We start from the raw sequence: 21,383 nt of genomic DNA on the forward strand, positions 1-21,383 counted from the left end.
TCTGTCGTACCAAAATGAAAGTTCCGTTGGGGCTTGGGTTTTGGGTTTCCATGTTCTGCTGCATCCTGGCGCAGAGAACACCTCGCGTGCTGAGTGGGTACAACAGCACATGAAATAAGAACCTGGCACCTCTTGGGTCTGGATCATGGAGGGATCCATCCCCGCGTCCAAGGGGCAGAGGTAGACTCAGGTGCACTGCTCCCAAGCAGCTCTTTCTGGAGGGGACGCGACGGCAGCAGCGTTCTTCCTGCCTGCAGGCAAGTCACTCCCCTGCCCTCACGGTGAGGTGTCCGGCCAGGTGTCCGGCCACGGTGTAGGCGCGCTGGGGCTAGGAGGGCTAACACGGCTCTGTTGGCAATGGGGGAGTTAATAAAAATCTACCAGTCTTTGACTCCGACACCTGAAGTGTGCTGCATAAAAGGAGCAGAGCTTCAGGATTCTGAGAACAAGCGTGTTGTCTTCAGATTCCCCGGGGCGGCACGAGCTCTGGTTGCCCCCAGGAGACTCAGAAGTCAGAGGAGAAGGAAGGAGCTCTGCCGGAGCCCTCACTGGGCTGCAGCGCTTACACGGTGCTGGCGGCCCATCGGGCACAGAGCAGAGGGTCAGTGAGCACGAGTCTCCCGAGTCAGTGGAAGAACGAGGAGATGAGCAGCTCAAGAAACTAGGGCGCAAGCAAGGGACTGAATGAGCTGATGAGGGGGAGGGCAGGAGCAGTGAATTCACAGTGGCCCTGTGTGCGCCCTGGGGGGGACTCTCCCTCTTCCCCTGCCTAGCTGCTCACTGTTGGTTCATTTAGGGGTAAGCATTTGCTAAGGGGGTCTATTAAAAAAATTAAAAAAAAAAAGAATGGAAGTTTAGGGTATTGGCAAGAGCATCACTGAAACAATGGGTCACGGAATATAAGCTGGACAAAGACACATGAGGGAAGAGAGCGCGGGCAGAACAGGAAAACAGGTCAGTAGAAATCACTGTTTCAAGACTGGGATGCCGACATTCACAGTTTTGGACCGTGGGGACGGGCCTCCGATGGAGAAGAGAAGGCCCAGGAAGGAGGGGTCCCCTGAGTGGCCAGGCTGTGTGAGTGCCCGGACAGACACTGAAATCATACTGGGTGAGAAGCAGTCTCGGCTGCAGAAAATGTCGGCGATGCCCTTGGACATCCAGACAAAACACAGCAGCGCCGCGGCTGGTTACCTATGCAGAAGAGGACGAGGACTACAGAAAAGAGCTCTGGCTTTTCACATTGCATTCTACAGGACTGTATTGTCCTTGCTTTATAACTGACAAAAAATGCAATATGAAAACAAAGTCAGAGACAGGCATTCACAACCCACATGAAATCATTGCTCAAAAAAGCAGGACCAACAAGTACTGCCTGAAACACTCATCGCTGAGGCTGACACTGAAGCTCACTTATGTTTACGTTTTTCCTTCCAGCCACTGAAGAAACAACCTAAGGAAGGCTGTCCCAATAAGGATCCTCAGGGAAAAACACCGGAATGACGGGGTGCTTCTCTGACTACAGAAAGGGGCACAGGGGCGTCTCCTCACCCAGGCGCTGTGGCTGAGAGCAGCTCGTACTTCAAGGGCCGGACGCCCTCACAAGTCCTCTCCATCATGATCAGAGACCCGTTCTGCATTCTCGTAAGGGAACCAAAAATACAGCCTCTTTCCTTTTTCCTTGGGGACACCCACCACTTAAAAATGCTTTTAAAGAACTCAACTGCCATCGAATATCCTGGGAACTATTAAAGTTGACGATACTTTCTGTGGAGCCCCGAATTTACAATGCCTTCCATTGCTCCACCCACTGAGAACCAAATGACCAAAATTAGCCTTAAAATACTCAAACTTGGGGGCGCCTGGGGGGCAGAGTCAGAACAGCGTCCAACTCTTGATTTCAGTTCAGGTCAGGCTCTCAGGGCTGTGAGTTCAAGCCCCACATCAGGCTCTGCGCTCAGCACCGAGTCTGCTTCTCTCGCTCCCTCTGCCTCTGCTTGTGCTCTCTCTCTCTCTCTCAAATAAACAATCTTTAAAAAAAAATACTCAAACTTGGATGGAAACAATGGTTAAGGAGAGGTCAACAAAAATAATGCAATGAAAAGGTTTAATAAACTAATCGCAAAGGGAGAAAACCCTAGAAATATCACCGTTAAGGCAGAGCTGAGCACACCCCCTCTATCACACTTCAGCCTCCCAGGACGAGGAGTGCCTTCCACGTACAGCCTCCTCTAAGCCTCGAGTTACTAACAACAGCGCACTCTGATGGGGAAGGCTATGAATTCTCAAAGACACGCAGTATCCACATGCTCCTCTTCAATGCCCTCCCTTTGCAAAAATCATACAAGATCTGTCATCAGACATAAAACTGCGTGCCAACCACACCCTGATAGAGAGATCCAGCCACATTATTACTAAGTACGGTTCTCCCCAAGGCAAGACCTCAAGGTCTGTTTGGGGGCCCCCCTTCTCCTTGTCCAGTCTGTTAGCTATTCTCTTGCTGATTCTGCCCCTCCCCGCCACCCAGCTGCATGGACGCTGCGATGGACACACACTCACCATCCCTCACCAGTCTGCATCTGCTAGAATCCCGAACTGGTTGTCCTCTCGTCAACGTGTAGCCCAGAGGATCTACCTTGTATCGGGCATCCACAGCTTAGTGAGCAAACCTCCTCAGAAGGGGTGCAAGATGGATCCCAGGACATCACACTGTGCTCTGCACTACGAGACGTGGTAACTACACATCTTTCACATGAAGAACAGAGGATGCAGAATAGGGGTTAATATTTGCCCCATCACCATTAACCTCCGTAACATCATGAATGTTGCTTCAAAAAGCAGCTTAATCAGGATTCAAAGTGTAAATGGATTGGTTACCCCTGAACTGATCATGCTCAACTGTGTGATTTCTTACCTTTATCCTCCGAACTTTTAATCCTAAAATGAGGTGAAAAGAGAACAGGGGGATATTTAAAGGTCTTCTTTTTTCATGCCCATTACCCAAAAAAAAAAAAAAATTAACAAAGTAGGTTAGAATCTTGATTGCCTAAATGATTTTTTTTTTTTTTTTTTTTAAAGAGCTTATTTATTTGACAGAGAGAGACACAGCGAGAGAGGGACCACAAGCAGGGGGAGTGGGAGAGGGAGAAGCAGGCTTCCCGCTGAGCAGGGAGCCTGATGTGGGGCTTGATCCCAGGACCCTGGGATCATGACCTGAGCCGAAGACAGACGCTTAACGACTGAGCCACCCAGGTGCCCCTGCCTAAATGATTTTTATGACAATTTTCCTAGTTTCAGAAAGCCTACCCTAAACCAAAGAATTGGGAGTGCTACTTCTCAAAGACATTCAGGTGAAGAGAAGGTCATTTTATACAGCAATCTGAAATGGTGGTTATCTATAGTTTTATTTTCTTTATCAAATTTTAGGTTCAAAATTAAATTGCTTTTTCTTCCCGGGAAAGAAAAATATCAGACATTTGCTGCAGTTCTGGGTCATTCATGGCCTCTGCCCACAGGTTTGGATATGTATTTTTGTGGAAAGAGGAAAAAGAAGGAGAAAGACAAAGAAAAAAGGTAGAGTGGGGAAAAAGAGGCTACTAGGTTTTCAAGGCAACCGGACGTCGTAAAGGAGTGTTAACTAACTCTGCCTTCGCTTGGCCCACTGGCGGGCGGCCCACGGTTCCAGGAAGATCACTGTGTCAGTAAGGGCACCCGGGTATTTTTCACCACACGTGGAGAAGCGCCTGTCAGCAAAGCCCGCTACTTCAGAGGACTCTGAAAGCAGTCTGAATGGGAGCAGGAGAGGGGAAAGGAGACAGACGGACATGCAGTTTGTCATGCAAAGAAAATGGGTCTGACTGTATTCTCTAATTCTATGTGTATACAGAAGACATTTAATTCTTAGATGTTTAAAATGTGTGGGATGAAGGGGAAAAAACCCACAATCATGCAAATTCCTTAGTGTAGGAGGAGTGGCAGGTTTCCCACATTACAGCTTCCTCAGTCTGACACATCACAGCCTGTTGACCCACCCTAGAGTGGTGACCGCAGGCTCCTCCACAATTCACAGTCATCACTGGGAGTCCATGCAGACACCAACATTTCTAGATGTATTCAACCAAGCTCAAATTTAAATAATTTGCTATGAAAACTGTAGGATAAAAAGTAACTTTGAAAATTCACAGCCATGTAACGTTATCTAAGACTAGTAGCGTATATAATTACCAATCTTACATAAAATTTACAGCCATGAATATTGAATAAAATTCAGAATGGCAGAGAAATGCCCCAATATAAGTTCAATAAATATAACATGTTATCTTTATTATAATCTGAAATATAAAGTAATTTCTGCTTCAAATACTGCAAAAACCAATCTCTAGTCTAAAGCTACAAAATTTCTGTCAGAAAATCACGTGGCCTGAAGCAAAAATAAACTATTGGGACTATATCAAAATAAAAAGCTTCCGCACAGAGAAGGAAATAATCAGCAAAACTAAAAGGCAGCCTACAGATGGGAGAAGATATTTATAAATGACACATCAAATAAAGGTCTGTATCCAAAAATCCACCTTTGGATACAAAGGTTTGTATCCAAAAATTTTGGATACAAAAAGTATCCAAAATCTATAAAGAACTTATCAAACTCAACACCCAAAAAACAAATTATCCAACTAAAAAGTGAGAAGAATGGGGCCCCTGAGTGGTGCAGTCAGTTATGCGTCCGACTCTTGGTTTCAGCTCAGACCATGATCTCAGGGTCGTGGGATGGAGCCCCATGTTGGGCTCTGTGCTCAGCAGGAAGTCTGTGTGAGATTCTCTCCCTCTGCACCCCCCACACACACGCACTCATGTGCTCACTCTCTAAAATAAGTAAGTCTTAAAAAAAAAAAAAAAATGGGCAGAATGAACAGACATTTCTCCGAAGAAGACATACAAATGGTCAACAGACACATGAAAAAGTGCTCAACATCGCTTGGCATCAGGGAAATCCAAATCAAAACCTCAATGAGATATCACGTCACACCAGTCAGAATGGCTAAAATTAACAAGTCAGGAAATGACAGATGTTGGCGAGAATGCAGGGAAAAGGGAACCCTCCTACATTGTTGGTGGGAATGCAAGCTGGTGCAGCCACTCTGGAAAACAGTATGGAGGTGCCTCAGAAAGTTGAAAATAGAGCTACCATACGATCCAGCAATTGCACTACGGGTATTTACCCCAAAGACACAGATGTAGGGATCCGAAGGGGTATGTGCACCCCGATATTTATAGCAGAAATGTCCGCAATAGCCAAACTGTGGAAGGAGCCGAGATGCCCTTCAACAGACGAATGGATGAAGAAGATGTGGTTCATATACACAATGGAATATTATACAGCCATCAGAAAGGATGAAATCTTGCCATTTGCAGTGATGTGGATGGAGCTAGAAAGTATAATGCTAAGCGAAATCAGTCAGAGAAAGACAAATACCATAAAATCTCACTTACACGTGGAATTTAAGAAACAAAACAAATGAGCAAAGGGGGGATAAAAAAAGAGAGAGAGACAAACCCAGCAACAGACTCCTAACAACAGAAATACACTGCTGGTCACCAGAGGTGGTGGGGAGATGGGGGAAACAGGTGATAGGGATTGAAAAGTACACTTATTATGATGAAAAACTATAATAAAATGATAAAAAAAATCAGATTGTCTGTCAGTTAAAAATACAGTTGGTAATTATGCAAATGCCAAATAAAAACATAGACCAAAATCACCTACTCGACCCGTAACACTGAAGGAAGAGGGCCTGAGATCTCCCCACAAGCACCACCTGTGATACAGACTGCCACTCAGCACACTGGGCTTCCGAGTCCGTGCAGTCTCTGTCATCTGGGTGCACGGCTACACGACAGGGGAAGCCCCCAGCCTCCCCTGCATCTAGTGCTCGCGCCGATGAGGTGTGCGCAAGTGCAATCACATCCCTCCCCTCCTACCCTACTGACCGGGACCAGATGCCGTGGGCGATGCCCCACCTCGGGCTGCGCAAAGGAGGCTACACTCAGCACGGCAACCACACAGAATGTCCTTCCATCCTGAGCAGTCACTACACCCGCTCAGGCTTCCAGGGGAGAAAAGCGCATCTGTCTTGTGCAAGGTCTCAGACAGATGCTGCCAAAACCGATTCTTGATATCCTGAGGTTCCTCAGCTGTAATATGGGGTTAACATAATCCCTTTTTCTCAGCTTACTGGAAGGATTAAATGTCTTCAATAGAAGAAAATAGAACCTATGGGAAGGTTCCAGACCATCTACTAGGCTCAGTCTTCAGCTAAATAACGTGTGACTTCTCATCAGCCTTGCATATGGGCAAACTCAGCCAATGACAAGTTATGGCGCTCTGTGAGGACTTCACCATACATGTGCGGCAGGCAAAGGACGGGGCTCCGTGCAGCTGTAACTTACATGCTGTGACTGATAGTACGCGGGTTAGTCTCTCTTTCCAGGTCCCGACTCCAGGATTCACATCTCTTCCAGCCATCTTCTGTCTTAATCCAGCTCCATCCAGGAGATCTCCAGTCCTGACCCAAAAATGGCATAGTTCTCCTGTAAAAGAAGTAATTTATTTTTTTTAAAGATTTTATTTTTTTATTTAATTGACAGAGAGAGAGAGAGACAGTGAGAGAGGGAACACAAGCAGGGGGAGTGGGAGAGGGAGAAGCAGGCTTCCCGCGGAGCAGAGAGCCCAATGCGGGGCTCGATCCCAGGACCCCGGGATCATGACCTGAGCCGAAGGCAGACGCCCAACAACTGAGCCACCCAGGCGCCCCAGAAGTAATTTATGTACAATTAACAGGTTTCCTTTCACTTATTCCTTAATTTTAAAGACTAAAGTTAATGCCTCCATATAGCCTACACGCTCAGGAGAGACTGATGGTAAGACAGCACCTCGGTCATACCGTCACAGCAAGAAGGACGTGCGCCGGTGGACCGACTAGCCCGACACGGCGTGCGTCAGGACAGCCTCACCAGGGGCACCACCTCAGCTTGTGTGCAGAGCCAGCAGGAGTCAGGGACTGAGGAAGAACAGGGAGGGGTACACCAGAGAAAACGCTCTGCACCAGAAATTAGAAGCAATGGAACATGAAACATATTCCTGGTGAGCACTGTACGTGCTTCAGTTTGGATGAAGCTTACGGTGTGAGACTGGGCGTAGGGGGTGGTGACAAGTGAGAATGGGAAGGGATCAAGTCAAAGGACCGGACTTTCCTCTGAGGGCAGCAAGGGGGCCAGAGCGGAACTTCAGCAAGTAAAGGATTCGATGAGATTCAAGCTTTACAAAAGCCTCGGGGTCACGCTGTGAGGATGGAAGCCAGAGCTGCCCAGGGCAGGGGTGGCACCGGAGGGAGGAGGAATTAGGACAGGGGCTACTGAACACTGGCCACCAGAAGGTCAAAGTGTGGCTGCATTGGAGGAGAGAGATTCTAGAAGCATTCAGGAGGCAGAGTTCAAGAGCAGTCAAGGACTTCCGTCTTGCATGCTGTCTGTCTGGCTCTCTCACGGACTCCAAGGCAGCCAGCTGCCATGTGCTCAGCTATCCCAGGGAAAGGCCCACGGGGCAGGCGCAACGTGCCGGAAAGGCTGGATGTGTGAGGGGAAACCAAAGATAGCCAGGTTTAGCTTCTGGCACCTAGAGATGTTGATTCAGTTTTGGACAAGCCTGTTAGATTTGCTGAACCCATGGCGATAGGCACTATCCTGGAATCCACGTGGAAGAATCCAGGTGTAAAAATTATGACCTTAAAAAATGATGACACAGATATTATTACTTTCATGACGCTTGCAATTTGGTGAGAGCAAGACCTCAAATACTAGCTCTTCCATTGCCTCTCGGTCAGTGGTTCTCAACCCTTGCTGTACGTTAACATCACTGTCTTGGAAACTTGTAGAAAATACAGTGCTTAGCTTCACCCCAATTAAATAGGAGTATCTGTGGGCAATGGGAGTACACAAGGGAGCTCGATAAACACTGCACGAATGAATGCATATACAGATCCATCACTCAGGAGAGAGAGGAAGGCTGGAGGACAGGACAGGAAACTCATCAGCATTAAGGTAGAAGCCAAACCCACAGGAATGATACCACAAGAGAGAACACATAGAGCCTAGGGAAAAACTCTAAGGGACAAGGACATTTGAGGCACAAGCGATAAATAGGAGCCAAGAAAGGGAACTGAAAAGGAAGAGCCAAAGAGGTAGGAGGAAGGGAGTAGGAAGTCAAGAGAAGAATGTATTTTAAGAAAGGAATGAGGAAAATACTTATTAACAAGCTAGCACAGTAAGAATTGACAAGTATATATTGGATTTAGCCACAAAAAGGTAGCAGATAACTCAACCAAAAATAGTTTCAAAAATGTGTTATATTAATCTCACATCCGAAGTAGACTTGGAGCATTTCACTAATGTGGAGTATTCCTAACAGAGTACCTGAGAGAAAGAAGTTTTCAAATATAATCTCCCAACTATATTTATTACAACTAACAAAAAAACAGGCTATTAAGTAGACATTTATACTGACTTAGAATCTGAGACAAAAAAGTTAGAAGGAAATTCTAAGTCTTCAACAGTATTCCTGGGTCAACTCTAAGTGCTCCCTTCCTTAACGAAACTTGTTTTCCAGGAAGAACATCTTTAACAGTCACATTTTCACTCAAATTCTTATTTTAGAAGATACTTAAAATCATTATTTAAATCTCAGCACTATTTTTGTAAGTATCATCTTTTTTTTTAAGATATTTATTTGAGACAGAAAGTGAGAGAGCACAAGCAGGGGGAGCGACAGAGGGAGAGGGAGAAGCAGGCTCCCCGCCGAGCAGGGAGCCCGACGTGGGGCTCCATCCCAGGACCCTGGGACCATGACCTGAGCCGAAGGCAGACGCTTCACCGACTGAGCCGCCCAGGCGCCCCTGTAAGTATCATCCTACAGACTTGTTTCAAACCACCAATCACCCTAAAATGCAGGAGCTACTACCACGTCCGGTCAGTTCATCATTATCTAAAACTGTCTCCATTAGTATGCGCTCCTACTGAAGAAGGCAAGTGGAAACCATGACAGAGAAGATGCTGCTTAAAAGGTAATTTAGTCTCATAAAACACAGACGAGAGAAGAATGTCTGTGAGGACCATCTCCGACAGTTGCCAACATTATCTCTCGGTATCATATACGGTGGATTCAGGAAAACCTATATTAAAGAAAGTGGCAACCATGCAGAACACTGCTGCACAGACCAAATATAGACTACTCCAATGACAGTCAAACACAGACCAAACGTGTTATTATGCTATGTGTCCCTTCCCTGAAGGTGTACTATCTAGTCCAAGAACTAAAAAGACAACAGCCACATCTTCTTTACCCATTCATCAGTCGATGGACATTTGGGCCGTTTCTATAGTTTGGCTATCCTGGGTAACGCTGCTAGAAACATCAGGGTGCAGGTGCCCCTTCAAATCTGTATTTTTGTTTCCTTTGGGTAAATACCTAGTAGTGCAATTGCTGGGTCGTGGTGGGGGGTGGTGGGCTAGATGGGGGGTGGGAATTAAGGAGGGCACTTGTGTTATATGTAAGTGATGATCACTGAATCCTACTTCTGAGAGCAAAATTACATTATATGTTAATTACAATTTTAAAATTTTTGAAAAAATAGATAACAGAAATAAGAAAACTCACACAAATAATATACGTAAATATATTTAAAAGATTTAAAAAATGTATATGTATGTACTGAATGAGCAGTAAAGCAAGAATAACTAAAAGAAATTCAGAGTAAAAAGCAGACCATTTGGGACCTCTGAAGAAAAACCAGGGCATCATCTTGGCCTTAAAGCACAGTTAGATCTTAAGTAAATGGAGAGACCAGGGGAAAAAAATACCAATCACAGAAATGGTGGGCAAACAAACACGTGACACCTTTGAGAATAACAAACAAAATAGGCTGGCTGAAATAGAGAAATCTTTGGGAAGGTTGGTGGGAAGGTTGGTAGGCAGGCTGGAAAGGTGACCAGAAGCCAGATCATGGAAAACTTGAATGTCAAAGCTGTTTGGACTTTATTCTCCAAATAATTAAGAGTTTTGGGGCAACGTAGTGATAGGAGCAGTGCTATTCTGAGAATAACCTGCCAGGTCCTGTGCGGTAGATGGAGTGGGAGAACGGAGGCAGACAGCACAGCTCAGGCAAGAGAAACTGCCTGCCAACACCTCAGCTAACAGACTTTCTAAAACATGATGACGCACAAACACTGCCCTTGTCTATGTAGGCACTATGCCCACTACGCCCACTCACCACTTAAGACACTTCTATTCGGCCCCAAAAGCAACTCCTAGAACAGTTAAGCAAAGTTTTCACTGTAAAGAGTGAGCTTGGTGTTTCGAGTAATATAATCAACTCTTTTGCAACTACCTCTGTGAGAAATGAATATGGTCAGCCTGACAGTTCAGGTGCTGTGTGTATTTATACGGATTGGAAGGAACGAAGCCCAGCCCCATGGACCATGGAAATAAAAAACAGGAATTTCCAAGGTTTTTATCTTCAACACAGATGAAAAGATTTGTTTTGCTGTAGACATGTGGATTCCATAGATTTGACATATGTTCTTTGCATCACAATGAAGCTTTATTTTAAAGTATAATCCTATACAGTTCACGAACTAAGGCAGACTCTGGAAGAAGAGTTACTACAAACAATAACAAAAAGCCATCAAGGGAAAAGCAAGAAAAAAAGACAACGTGCAATTTGAAAAGCCTGGTATCAAATTTTCAAAAATACTCCCAACCTGAGGCATCTAAATTTGCAGATCGGAAATATTACTACACTTCTGGAATGATGAACAACCCATCACTTTTTATGGAAATTTATTTATCTGTCCTGCTAAAAGACCTGAATTGCTATAACTTTATGTTTTAATTAAAATCACATATGTTTTGAAAAATTTCAAATATGAAAATAAAAGCAAAACTTACTCTTCAAAATCAAGCACAGAAGAGCAACTCCTCAAAGGGCGGCTACTCAGTTGCAAATCACCTGGTATGAATTGCAATTTCATGCACATTTCACTCTAACTGATGTCAGAGAGCATCCAGGGCTAAAGTCTTAGAGATCTTCCCTTAATCTCTGCTGTAGGTGGCATGAGGTGGAAGCACAGGACTTCTCCAAGTTGACTGGCCCGGGGAACTCCCAAGAGAAGAGACGCAGAACCAACCAAGAAATGTCTTCCTCCAACAAGCAACCCTTCTTAGCTAATGATAATCCTAGCACACACTTGTTAGACCTCAGTATGAGTCAGGCTTCCTCTGAACAATTCACCTGTACTACCCCAGCCCCCACACTGCCCTGAAAGACAGAAAATGTCACCATCCCCCTGTTACAGCCTTAATTCTCCATTTTATAGAAGAAACTGAGGCACAGCATCTGGCAGAGCTGGGAATCACATTTCTGAAGTGTCCAGGGCCCATGCTCTATCACTGTATTTTTATAACAGCAATTCATGAGCACCCTGTGAAAAGAAAAGGTCATAAAATTGTGGGTTTTTTCAAAAAAGTGTTACCTTACATTACGTAAGTCACCAGATATGGTCTAAATTAATGACTGATCTAAATATAAAAACACTAAGGAAAACATGCCAGGAAACATAGTCTAATACATTTTAAAAGGCTATGTGTACTTTGCTGTTTAAGTTAGATGACAGGAAACGTTGAGTAACCAGTACTCTGGAGCCATGATTAGGTTCATGTTCCAGACAATAAAAGCAATTAAGTGTAGACCTAAAGTTAATGCCATGCATAGTACACCCAGATAAAAAGAAAGTTACAACATAAATAGTAGTTTTGTGTTTAGCAAAAATAGGTGGCAAATGAGTTTCTTTTCCCCTTATTGCTTATGTTTCAATATAAATTGAGAAAACTTTCATTGTTCTGTGATAAGAAAGAATGGTCCCCAATTTCATAAGCATTCGATCTCTTTTACTGCTTTCTTATCCTTACAAGATTTCCGAATAACTTAGGGTCAAACATGAATATGGTTTTTAAGTATGGAGGAACTTGATCCAGAAAGAACATCACGAAGCAGTGAACTGAGAGCCGACCATCAGAAATTTCCTGTAAGAAGGCCTGAGAGATGGTCACAGATGCTGCAAAGAAACAGAGACGAGGAAATAAACAGGGAGAAATGCAATCTGAGGGGTATGAATTCTTATGAAAGAATGAGAAAATGTGTCTTCTGGTTAGGACTGGAGAATACAGATTTGGAAGAGGCAAGAAAAGAGGACTTCACAGATAAAAGTAAGGATTCTTTAGATGCCTGAGTTTTCAAAAATGAGTTTGAATAGGCCCACAGAGAGCAGTGGAATCCAGGAAAGAAGGGTGAAAACGAACTTATGGTGAAGAGAAGGATGCTGAGCCCAGGCATCAGCTGCCAGTGCAGGGAGGCAGGCTCTTCGAGGATGCTGGAGCCATAGATGAGAACCGAGGGCCAGGGTGGGGAAGATGCTGGAGCCATAGAGGAGTGGGGACCGAGGGCCAGGCACGGGGAGGACATGGGAGCCACGGACGAGGACTGGGGACCCATGGCCAGGCTTGGGGAGGATGCTGGAGCTGTGGAAGAGGACCAACGGCCAGGCTTGGGGAAGATGCTGGATCGGGCACCGAGGGCCAGGCACAGAGAGGACACTGGAGCCACGGACGAGGACTGGGGACCGAGGGACCGGCTTAGGGAGAAGTTGGCACCGGGGAGGGGACTGGGGACCGAGGACCAGGCAAGCGGAGGACACCGGAGCCAAGGACGGGGACCGAGTGAGAAGCTGGAGCCGCAGCCGAGGACCGGGGGACCGGGGTCGGGCAGCAGGTGGGGCGCGGACGAGGACCGGGGGGTCCGGCAGCAGGTGGGGGCGGGCGAGGACCGGGGGGTCCGGCAGCAGGTGGGGCGCGGACGAGGACCCGGGGGGTCCGGCAGCAGGTGGGGCGCGGACGAGGACCCGGGGTCGGGCAGCAGGTGGGGCGCGGACGAGGACCCGGGGTCCGGCAGCAGGTGGGGGGCGGGCGAGGACCGGGGGGTCCGGCAGCAGGTGGGGGGCGGGCGAGGACCGGGGGGTCCGGCAGCAGGTGGGGCGCGGACGAGTACGCGGGGTCGGGCAGCAGGTGGGGCGCGGACGAGGACCCGGGGTCGGGCAGCAGGTGGGGCGCGGACGAGGACCCGGGGTCGGGCAGCAGGTGGGGCGCGGACGAGGACCCGGGGTCGGGCAGCAGGTGGGGCGCGGACGAGGACCGCAGGGCGGAGGCGGCAGATGTCCCCGGGAGAAGAGGGCTCGGGGCGCGCGGGGGAGGGGGGGACTGGGACGGACACGCTGGCGGGAGGAGCTCCGGGAGCCGTCGGAGGACGCGCAGCCCCCGAGGAAAGCTCCCGCGGAGCCCGAGGCCAGGGCGCGGCGAGGTCGGGCGGCGGCCGAGGGGAGGCCGCGCCGTGCGGCCGAGGACCGCTCCGTCCCCACCCGGCGCGCCCAGGGCCCCCGACCCTACCTGGCGCGGGGACGGCTGGGGAGGTGGTCACCGTCCCCACCTGGAGCGCGCGCCGCCTCAGTCCCCGCCCGGAGCGCAGACGCCCTCGGTCCCCACCTGACGGCGGAGCGGAGGTTTATTGCCGGAAGTCGCCCGCCGCCTACCGGGGAGCCTGGACCAGAAGCCCCGCCCCGGGCCGCGCTGATTGGCAGGTGCGGGTCCGCGTGGCCGTGTTGCTAGCCTGCTCCCCGAGGCCGAGACGCGCGCGTGCGCAGTGGGCCCTGCGCGGCCTCCTTCCTGCGCGTGCTCCGTGGGTGCGGCTGGGTGCGCGAACCCGCGGGCGTGGTGCGGGGCGGCGGCCTCGCGTGGGCGGGCGCCCTGCGTCCTGCGTGCGTTCGTGCGGGAGAAGCTGGGGAGGGCCGGGAAGCGCGCGGCCGTCCGCACCGTGTCGCCGCGCAGATCCGCGGATCCCCGTGTGCTGCAGTGCGCAGCCCCGCGCTGCTCCCGAAACAGCCTGAGCCTCAGGAATGCAGTGTCCGTTGGCCCCCAAAGCTCCGTCGCCCCGTGGTCTTTAGTCCTGGACCTTACGGCTCAGGCATCTCCCGTATTTCGAATATGCAGATCTTTCGGGAGCGTTGGAAACGCCCCGGGGGCCAGCTCGCGCGTGTGGGCTTCCTCCCCGACCTGGGAACGAGAATGTGGGTGTCACGGGCGGCGAGGGGCCGGTCAGCGGGTCAGGAGGCAGAGCTCGGTCCCGGAGCCGCCGCTGGCGAGCTGTGGGGATACGGCAGGCCTGAACCCCCATGCCTCGTTTCCCCCCAGGTAGACGGGAGTGCTACTTACCTCGCAGGGTGTTTTTAAAGAATTAAATGACTTAACATATGCAAGATATTTAAAACCATGCCTGGTGTACAAGTATTTGATCTTAGTATTTTTGTATGTGGAACACATTGCAGGAAGCATAGTAGGTATTCATATTTTGGAAGAATGCTTTTTAAATTATTTCTGATGTGCTTATTACAGTAGCGTTCTTTGACTACATACTTTTAAAAATGTAAATGTAATGTAAACGTGATTATGGACCGGAGACAGCAATAGTGCTTACATATCCCCAATTAATAAATGCCACCCTCCTTCCCCCTTCCCCCCTTTCACAGCTGCAGATTATTCCATTATGTGAATAGATCATAGTTTTTAAAAATATTCTCCATGGATGGGCATTAGGTTCTTTATTTTGCCATTGGAAATAATGCCCAATGAATAACTATGTATGGTTTTTCTGTTTATTTTAAAATTTGTTGTGGTGTATTTGCTAGTAAATTACTATAATTGGAATTGTTGTATCAGGGATAACTGCATATAAAATTTTGGTAAATATTGCCAAGCCAAAACCCACTACACCACCATGGGAGCCATAAGAAGAGTATTAAGTTTAGCCTAATTTGCCAACATCCGTGTAACTCCTTGTGAGTTACGGGGCAGATTGAGAGGAGGCAAGGTAACAGGAATCCACAGGGTAGAAGCTGGAGTCCCCACACAGTAAGGAGAGCCCACAAAGCCATTCAGATCAATTCTGGTCCACAAGTCTCTGAGAGCACACTGTGCTCCAGTTACTCTACTCTACGCTTACCACAGATAAGCATGTCCACTGCCCTCTAGAAAGCCCGCTGACAGAGGAGGAGACAGGAGCAGGGCAAGAAAGATTGCTTCCATGAGGTGGAGGTGTGGCTGGGGGCGGTGCGGGAGTCATGGGAGGGGGGTGCTCAGCGTGGGGAAAGTGACCTGGGAGAAGATGCCTACTTACCTGAAATAGTACAGGCACTCAGTTCATCTACAAGTATCTATTCAAGGTGAGGGAACACGTCACATTTCTTTGTTTGCTTTAAAATAACCCAATTCTGATAATATGCAAGGATTTGGGAACACTGACACTCGTTGCAGTCCTTCCCCCCAAGTTGGGGTCTCTCATAGCAGCAAGCCAGGGCAGTCACTGGTCACAGGCCATGCTGGGCGCCTCCAGGCCTCACTGGAGGCCTGGGGTGATGGCCAGCACAGGGACCCCCCTGCTTCCTGAAGTACAATGCACAACCATCTCCCTGACCTCCCCAAGTGCTGCCCAGAACAGGGTGAGCATCCCCGGTCCTCTTGGCACGAGCTTGACTTTGTCCCCTTAAGGCTCAGAGAATGTCTCTCCTCTTGTTGCCCTCTCTGGAACACTTCTGTGTAATGGAATCTCTCTGTAGCACGTGAAGACTGATTCAGCTTTCTTCACAGCAACGATACCGAAGTAAGGAAAACCAGACCAGATCAGCAAAACAAACCCCTATCACCTTATGTAGTATCTAGTGTCTCCAGAGTCTGGGTCATACAGGCTCAAGCAGGCACCGTGAGAGATGCTGTGAATACACACCTGAAATCTCCAGGTGTCAGGAGCTCACAATTCAAAGCAGATATAGGATGGCAAATACGCAGTGAGAAAACAGGGCCATGAGGACCACAAGGAGGTTCCAAATGAGAAGGGCACCCAGGGGCAGAAGCAACCCCCTCTGATGGAGACGCCTCCAGGAAGCACTGGGAGGTCACAGGGGCGCTGAGTTTCAGAAGCCAACAGGCCATAGCAGGGAGGCAGGACGCAGGGTCCGGCCATCTTTTTGTTTGCTTATTTGTTTGTTCTTGGTGTCAGGTCTCCTTATATTTCAAGTAGGGATTAGCATAGAATTTTGGGGGTAAACTAAGTTGGTGGCCAGGAGCACATGGTAAGTGTGAGATGTCAGAACGGGGAGGCTAAAACATGAAGACAGCAGACCCACTCACAGCGTCTCATGCACCAACTCCTGAAGCTCTGTACTTGACAAAACATACCGATAGTAGCCTCGTTCAGCTCTGAAAACCTGTCTGTGCAGCCTGGCATGATGCCAGCTGGGCGTGATCCTGGATGATCCTGGACCGACAGCACACGCTCGGGAGTTCAACAGATGTGGGACCGTCGTCTAGATGCCTGGACGTGTGACTTTGGGCAATTACAACCTCCTGAGCCTTGGCTTCTCACCTGGAAGTGAAGCCACAGCTATCTACCTCTAAGGCTATCAGGAATGTTCAATGTTACTATTCGTATCCATTCTCCAGCAAACTGTATTTGCCTCTATCTTTCTTGCATGTGTTGGGCAGTGAACCAATCTGCATGTAAAAGGTAAGGCTACCTAGAACTCTGCTTATAGATATATTTACATTAATACATATGGCCCAGCACATTCCACTCCTAGATATTTATCAAAGACAAATCCAAACACGTTCACAAAAAGCACAGAGTATTAGCGCTGTACTCCTAGTGGTAGTGGTCAGTGGAACCTAGAGATCTATCCACAAAATAGTATATTAACAAACTGTGATGTGTTCATGTGATGGAGTACTACTCCCCATATAAAAAAACTATAAAATTTCTACATGTAACAACACGGATGAGTATCATGAATATTATCTTAGTGAAAAGAATGCAGACACAAAAAAGAATGTACTGTAGGATTCACAGAATTCATTCATATAAAATTCTAGAATAGGCAAAACTAACATATGGTGATAGAAATCCCATCTGCGGTGGCTTCTGGGGGCAAAGGGAAGGGACAGAGGCAACTTTCCGGGCCTATGGAAATGTTCGTTGTTGTTTGGTGCAAGAATGTGAATGTGTTAAATCTGATTTCCCATTTCACTCTGTTATACCTCAATAGGTCAATATGTATTTTACTTTGGGAGGAACATTTTGTCTCTGACATTCTTAGATCTTATGCAACATATTGAATTAAAAAAAAAAAATCGAACCAACAACTATGTTGAATGCTTACCCCACACCCGGAATCATATGAAGAGTTGTAGAAAATGAAGAAAATGTAGAAACTCTCCTTGACCTCTAGGAGCTTGTGCTCTGTGATTGAGGACGCAGGAAGCATACTTGAGAACTGTTGAAGAGCAATCCAAGACTTAAATAACAATTCAAAAGAACAGAGGGAAGGGCCAAAGCAGTTGCATAAATGGGTAGTAATGTTTATAGGGAGTTATAGGTACAAAGAAATCTTTATAATGAAGGAGAGTCCAAAGAAGATACTAAAATTCACTTTGACAAGTGGGAGATAAAAAGCAGTTTCATAACTGAGTATGGAATCCAACAGGATGACATCTTTTGTAACGTCTCTTAGAGACATACTCATGGAGCATCTGGGTGGCTCAGTCGGTTAAGCATCTGCTTTTGGCTCAGGTCATGATCCCAGAGCCCTGGGATTGAGTCCCTCATCAGGCTCCTTGCTCAGTGGGGAACCTGCTTCTCTCTCTGCCTGCAGCTCCCCCTGCTTGTGAGCTCTCTGACAAATAAATAAATAAAATCTTAAAAAAAAAAAAAGCCGTACTCACTTTCCTCTAATGGTAAATCCTAGAGAGCAGACACCTCAACCTTGAAATGAGGATGGTAGATCTCTAAGTACCTCCCAGCTCCGGTAAGTTGAATTTTTATCCACAACTTGAAGGGAGCATCTGCATGAGGTCCCGTGTTGTTCTTGGCCAGTCCACGTGACCCAGTTCCTCAAGACTTGGATCAGCTCCCATGTCTTTATGCAGCAACAACACTGATAATGACACTATTAAGTGGGTAACCTTTACTTAGTACTCACCACACACCGGGCTCTGTGCCAAACGCTCTGTTTGACTTATGCCAAAATAACCTGCAAGTTCGATCCTATTATCACGTCTTGAAGATGAGGCCCCTGAGTCTTCCAGGAAGCCAAGCACCTTGCCAGGACCCTACAGCTTGGTGGGAATGGATCCAGGGTTGACTTCTGGCTCATCTGAAACTGCTCATCCACCATCCCTGGGAAGCGCCTTCCCCCCAGGCCTCTGGGTATTTGTTCTCCGTCCCATTCACTACACAACCATAATATCTTGTAACTCCTCAGTTATTTAAATCCCAAGCCAGTCCCGCCTCTGACTTTTAAAAAAAAATCTCAGTTCTCCATCAAGACTGTAAGCTCTCTGAAGGCAAGGACTCAAGTCTTCTACATTGTTGGAGCCCTGAAAGTCTAACTCTCTGTGGAGAGGGCAGAGCAGTGCAGCAGACTGCTACTCTGGAGCACCTGGAACTACTGGATCTGCACAACGCAGCCATTGCTGGAACCCTGGAATGGGTCCAGCCTTCAGAGTCGCTTCCCATATGGTGCTGACGTTAGCATGTCACCTGTGATGATCTCCATGGCCGCATGTGCTGGTTTTGTTTCTGTATTGCGTTCTGTGAGATCTGAATAATGAAGTAAACTAACAATAGATTGTTAGAATGGAGAGACACCTTGGCCAGGGAGCCTAACCCCTCCGTGGAGATAAGGCCTCCATCTTCATGATTCCCATGCCCAGAACCTGCACTGGAACCAAGCTTCCTACTTTTCCCAACATAATAGATGGGTTTCTGTGTCTGCTGTCATCTGAGCCTGAAATTCCTAGATCCTTCTCCCTATGTCCAAATGTCTACACCGTGGGTTGAGCTTGGTGGCTAAGGTGCCTAAAGCCTTTAACAACAGCATCTCTGGGCACTCCCTGGGCTGGATCCCCAACTGTTCCAGACTTCAGTCTCTTTAGGTCACCCTGGTCTCTTGCCGTCATTACTCTGTCCCTCTGCTTTATGGGGGGATGACTGACCATATCCTCCTGGGAGGGAGCAGAAAGGTGCAGCCCTGGGGTAATGGATGAGCAAAGTCTATGAAGGGGAGGGGGGCATGAACAGAGCAGCATGGGCGCTGGTAGTCCAGCAGGAAGCTATGAGGGATGGGAGGTCAGCCGTCAACAGAGAGGAGCTGAGCACTGCTGACTATTTGAACAGAAGGTAGGTGAGGGGACCATGCAACCAGTTAGACACTGGAAGTGGTGTGGGTCAGGGAAGCCAAGCGGGGAGGCAGAAATTAACCACATGGGATAATGTGAGTGAACTCATCAGTCCTATGGGGAGACAAGCTCTAAGGACTATCACAAATGAATTGGGAAAATTATCACGATGAACAGCATAGGCTGTGAAACATTATGGCGTTCTGACACATCATGACCCTTGTAGCCAAATGGGCTATGTCCACTGGTTCGATGGCAAACCAGCTTACAGAGGAGGGGGGATAGAAACCCCTACTGGTAGTGTTTGCTGATTTCCATGAGGTAAACACTCCCACCATGGCAAATTTCAAGCTACCAGTGTGAGGTCATTGAATAATGAGGAGGTGGGAAGAGATGACTTGATCAAGCCTAACAAGCCAATATGAGCCACTCCAGCACACCTCTGGGTCTAGGCCTGTTGAAAACTGATAGCTGTGGATGTTTCCCATTTCTTAATGAGACCTCATTCTAACACATTTTGGTAAGAGTGTTTATAAGTGCCAGATTGTCCAGTCACGAGACTATTTCAAGTTTCTGATGAGGGCCACTAATTGTACAAATGAGGACAACCTGCCCAGATGCCCAGTCACAGGGGCTACAATAAAAACCTAGTCAATTGAAGACTGCAAACTTACAGGTTAAACAGCATGGGTTTTTCCAAGCAATTCGGTCAGAAGTTTACTGCTTTTTTGATTGAATTGAAAAAAAAAAAAAAAACTAGAAACAATAGGAAGGCAGTATTTTTAATGCATCTGGGTTTTACTAAGTCATTATGGTAATGTTACATAATTTTAGAAAATTAATTCTAGTTTGGTTATAAGCAATAAAATGATGAAATGATTGATGGGTACATTAATCATTCTACCAGTAATGTCCAGGAGAAAATGAAGTTAAAGCAAATCCAACTAACCTAGACAAGAAAGTGGAATTGAATGGACGAAAATGTTTCACAAGTAATTCCTATCTTTTGGGAAGAAGCATCTAGCACACACAGAAAAGATAACACAAATTTAGCCTCTATGTTCTGATGAAAACCTCAGCTTCATCTGAAGGGCTGACGGTGGTAAGACAGGAAGGAGAAAGGATTCATGCCGTGAGGGGGTCTGTGTCTTTAGGACCAAGTTGATGAAAGCCACCACCGGCCTGGACAATAGGTCTGTGTAAGGTACAGAATTTATTTCTGTACACACCAGGGCACACGCTCACAGGGACAACCAGGAACAGTACACGCCGGCTGACTGTACACAGAGAGGCCCCTCCTGGCTTTCCTTTCCTTTCCTAGAGGAGAGGGTGACAGCCTCCCCTTTCCTCTATCTGCTGACCCACAAAGCCCATATTCTAGGTGTCTTAACCCACCCCCCACCAAGGATAAGTAAAGTAGAGCAAAAAATACCAACAATATTTCCTCAATATTTCTGCAAACGCTCTTTACTTTTACTCCCACATGAAACCTGGGGCAATGAAAGTGGCACAAATCATTGCTGGCTGTAGTATCACAAAGCCTGAAATGTTAAGATTAAGTAGAACATGCAACTGCTTGCAACTTCGCTCTTGAAAACATTCTTCTAGAAGAACCTCTCTACTACATCTGAATGGACTAAAGTAAAGAAAGGCAAATACCAAAGCTAAGAACGCATTTAGGCAGGGAATCCAGTCCTGGATGTGTATTGTATAGAGACATAACGAGACTGAGGAGGGGAACTTGGAAAATTGACTTCCACAAGATTAGAAAAGCTAACTAGGCATAGCTCAGTTAAGCAAGCATGAAGGGAATGTGATGATTAGTTGCATCTCTGAAGAGTCTTTATACCCCATTGATGGAGAGATTTGTGTAGAGTAATGGAGGTAACAATCTGACAGTACTAAAAATTTACGGAATCTACAGGAGAATTTCAAAAAGTCAAATTAGTTTCCTTAGAGAATATTTTGGAGCACCATTGCTTTCAATGTTTGCATTTGT

The 21,383-nt window shown here is 47.3% G+C and overlaps 1 protein-coding gene across 8 annotated transcripts in view; it reads right to left on the minus strand.

The window, feature by feature from the left end:
* Window positions 1-13,710, minus strand: part of FBXO25 (F-box protein 25) — a 53,170-nt gene extending 39,460 nt beyond the window's left edge. For 4 of the 8 annotated variants that reach the window (XM_036117503.2, XM_036117502.2, XM_078069912.1 and 1 more), the window contains exons 1-2: window positions 13,550-13,706; window positions 6,448-6,588 (exon numbers count right to left, since the gene is read on the minus strand). In XM_036117503.2, the coding sequence (XP_035973396.1) occupies window positions 6,448-6,581 (134 nt within the window). In that variant the 5' untranslated portion in view covers window positions 6,582-6,588; window positions 13,550-13,706. Of the gene's footprint in view, window positions 1-6,447; window positions 6,589-13,549 lie in introns of all 8 variants that reach the window. The other 4 variants (XM_036117500.2, XM_078069909.1, XM_036117499.2 and 1 more) reach the window with 2 other exon arrangements.
* Between the last annotated feature and the right edge of the window lie 7,673 nt (window positions 13,711-21,383).

Source organism: Halichoerus grypus, chromosome 3 (genome assembly GCF_964656455.1).
Source record: "Halichoerus grypus chromosome 3, mHalGry1.hap1.1, whole genome shotgun sequence".
Lineage (NCBI taxonomy): Eukaryota > Metazoa > Chordata > Mammalia > Carnivora > Phocidae > Halichoerus > Halichoerus grypus.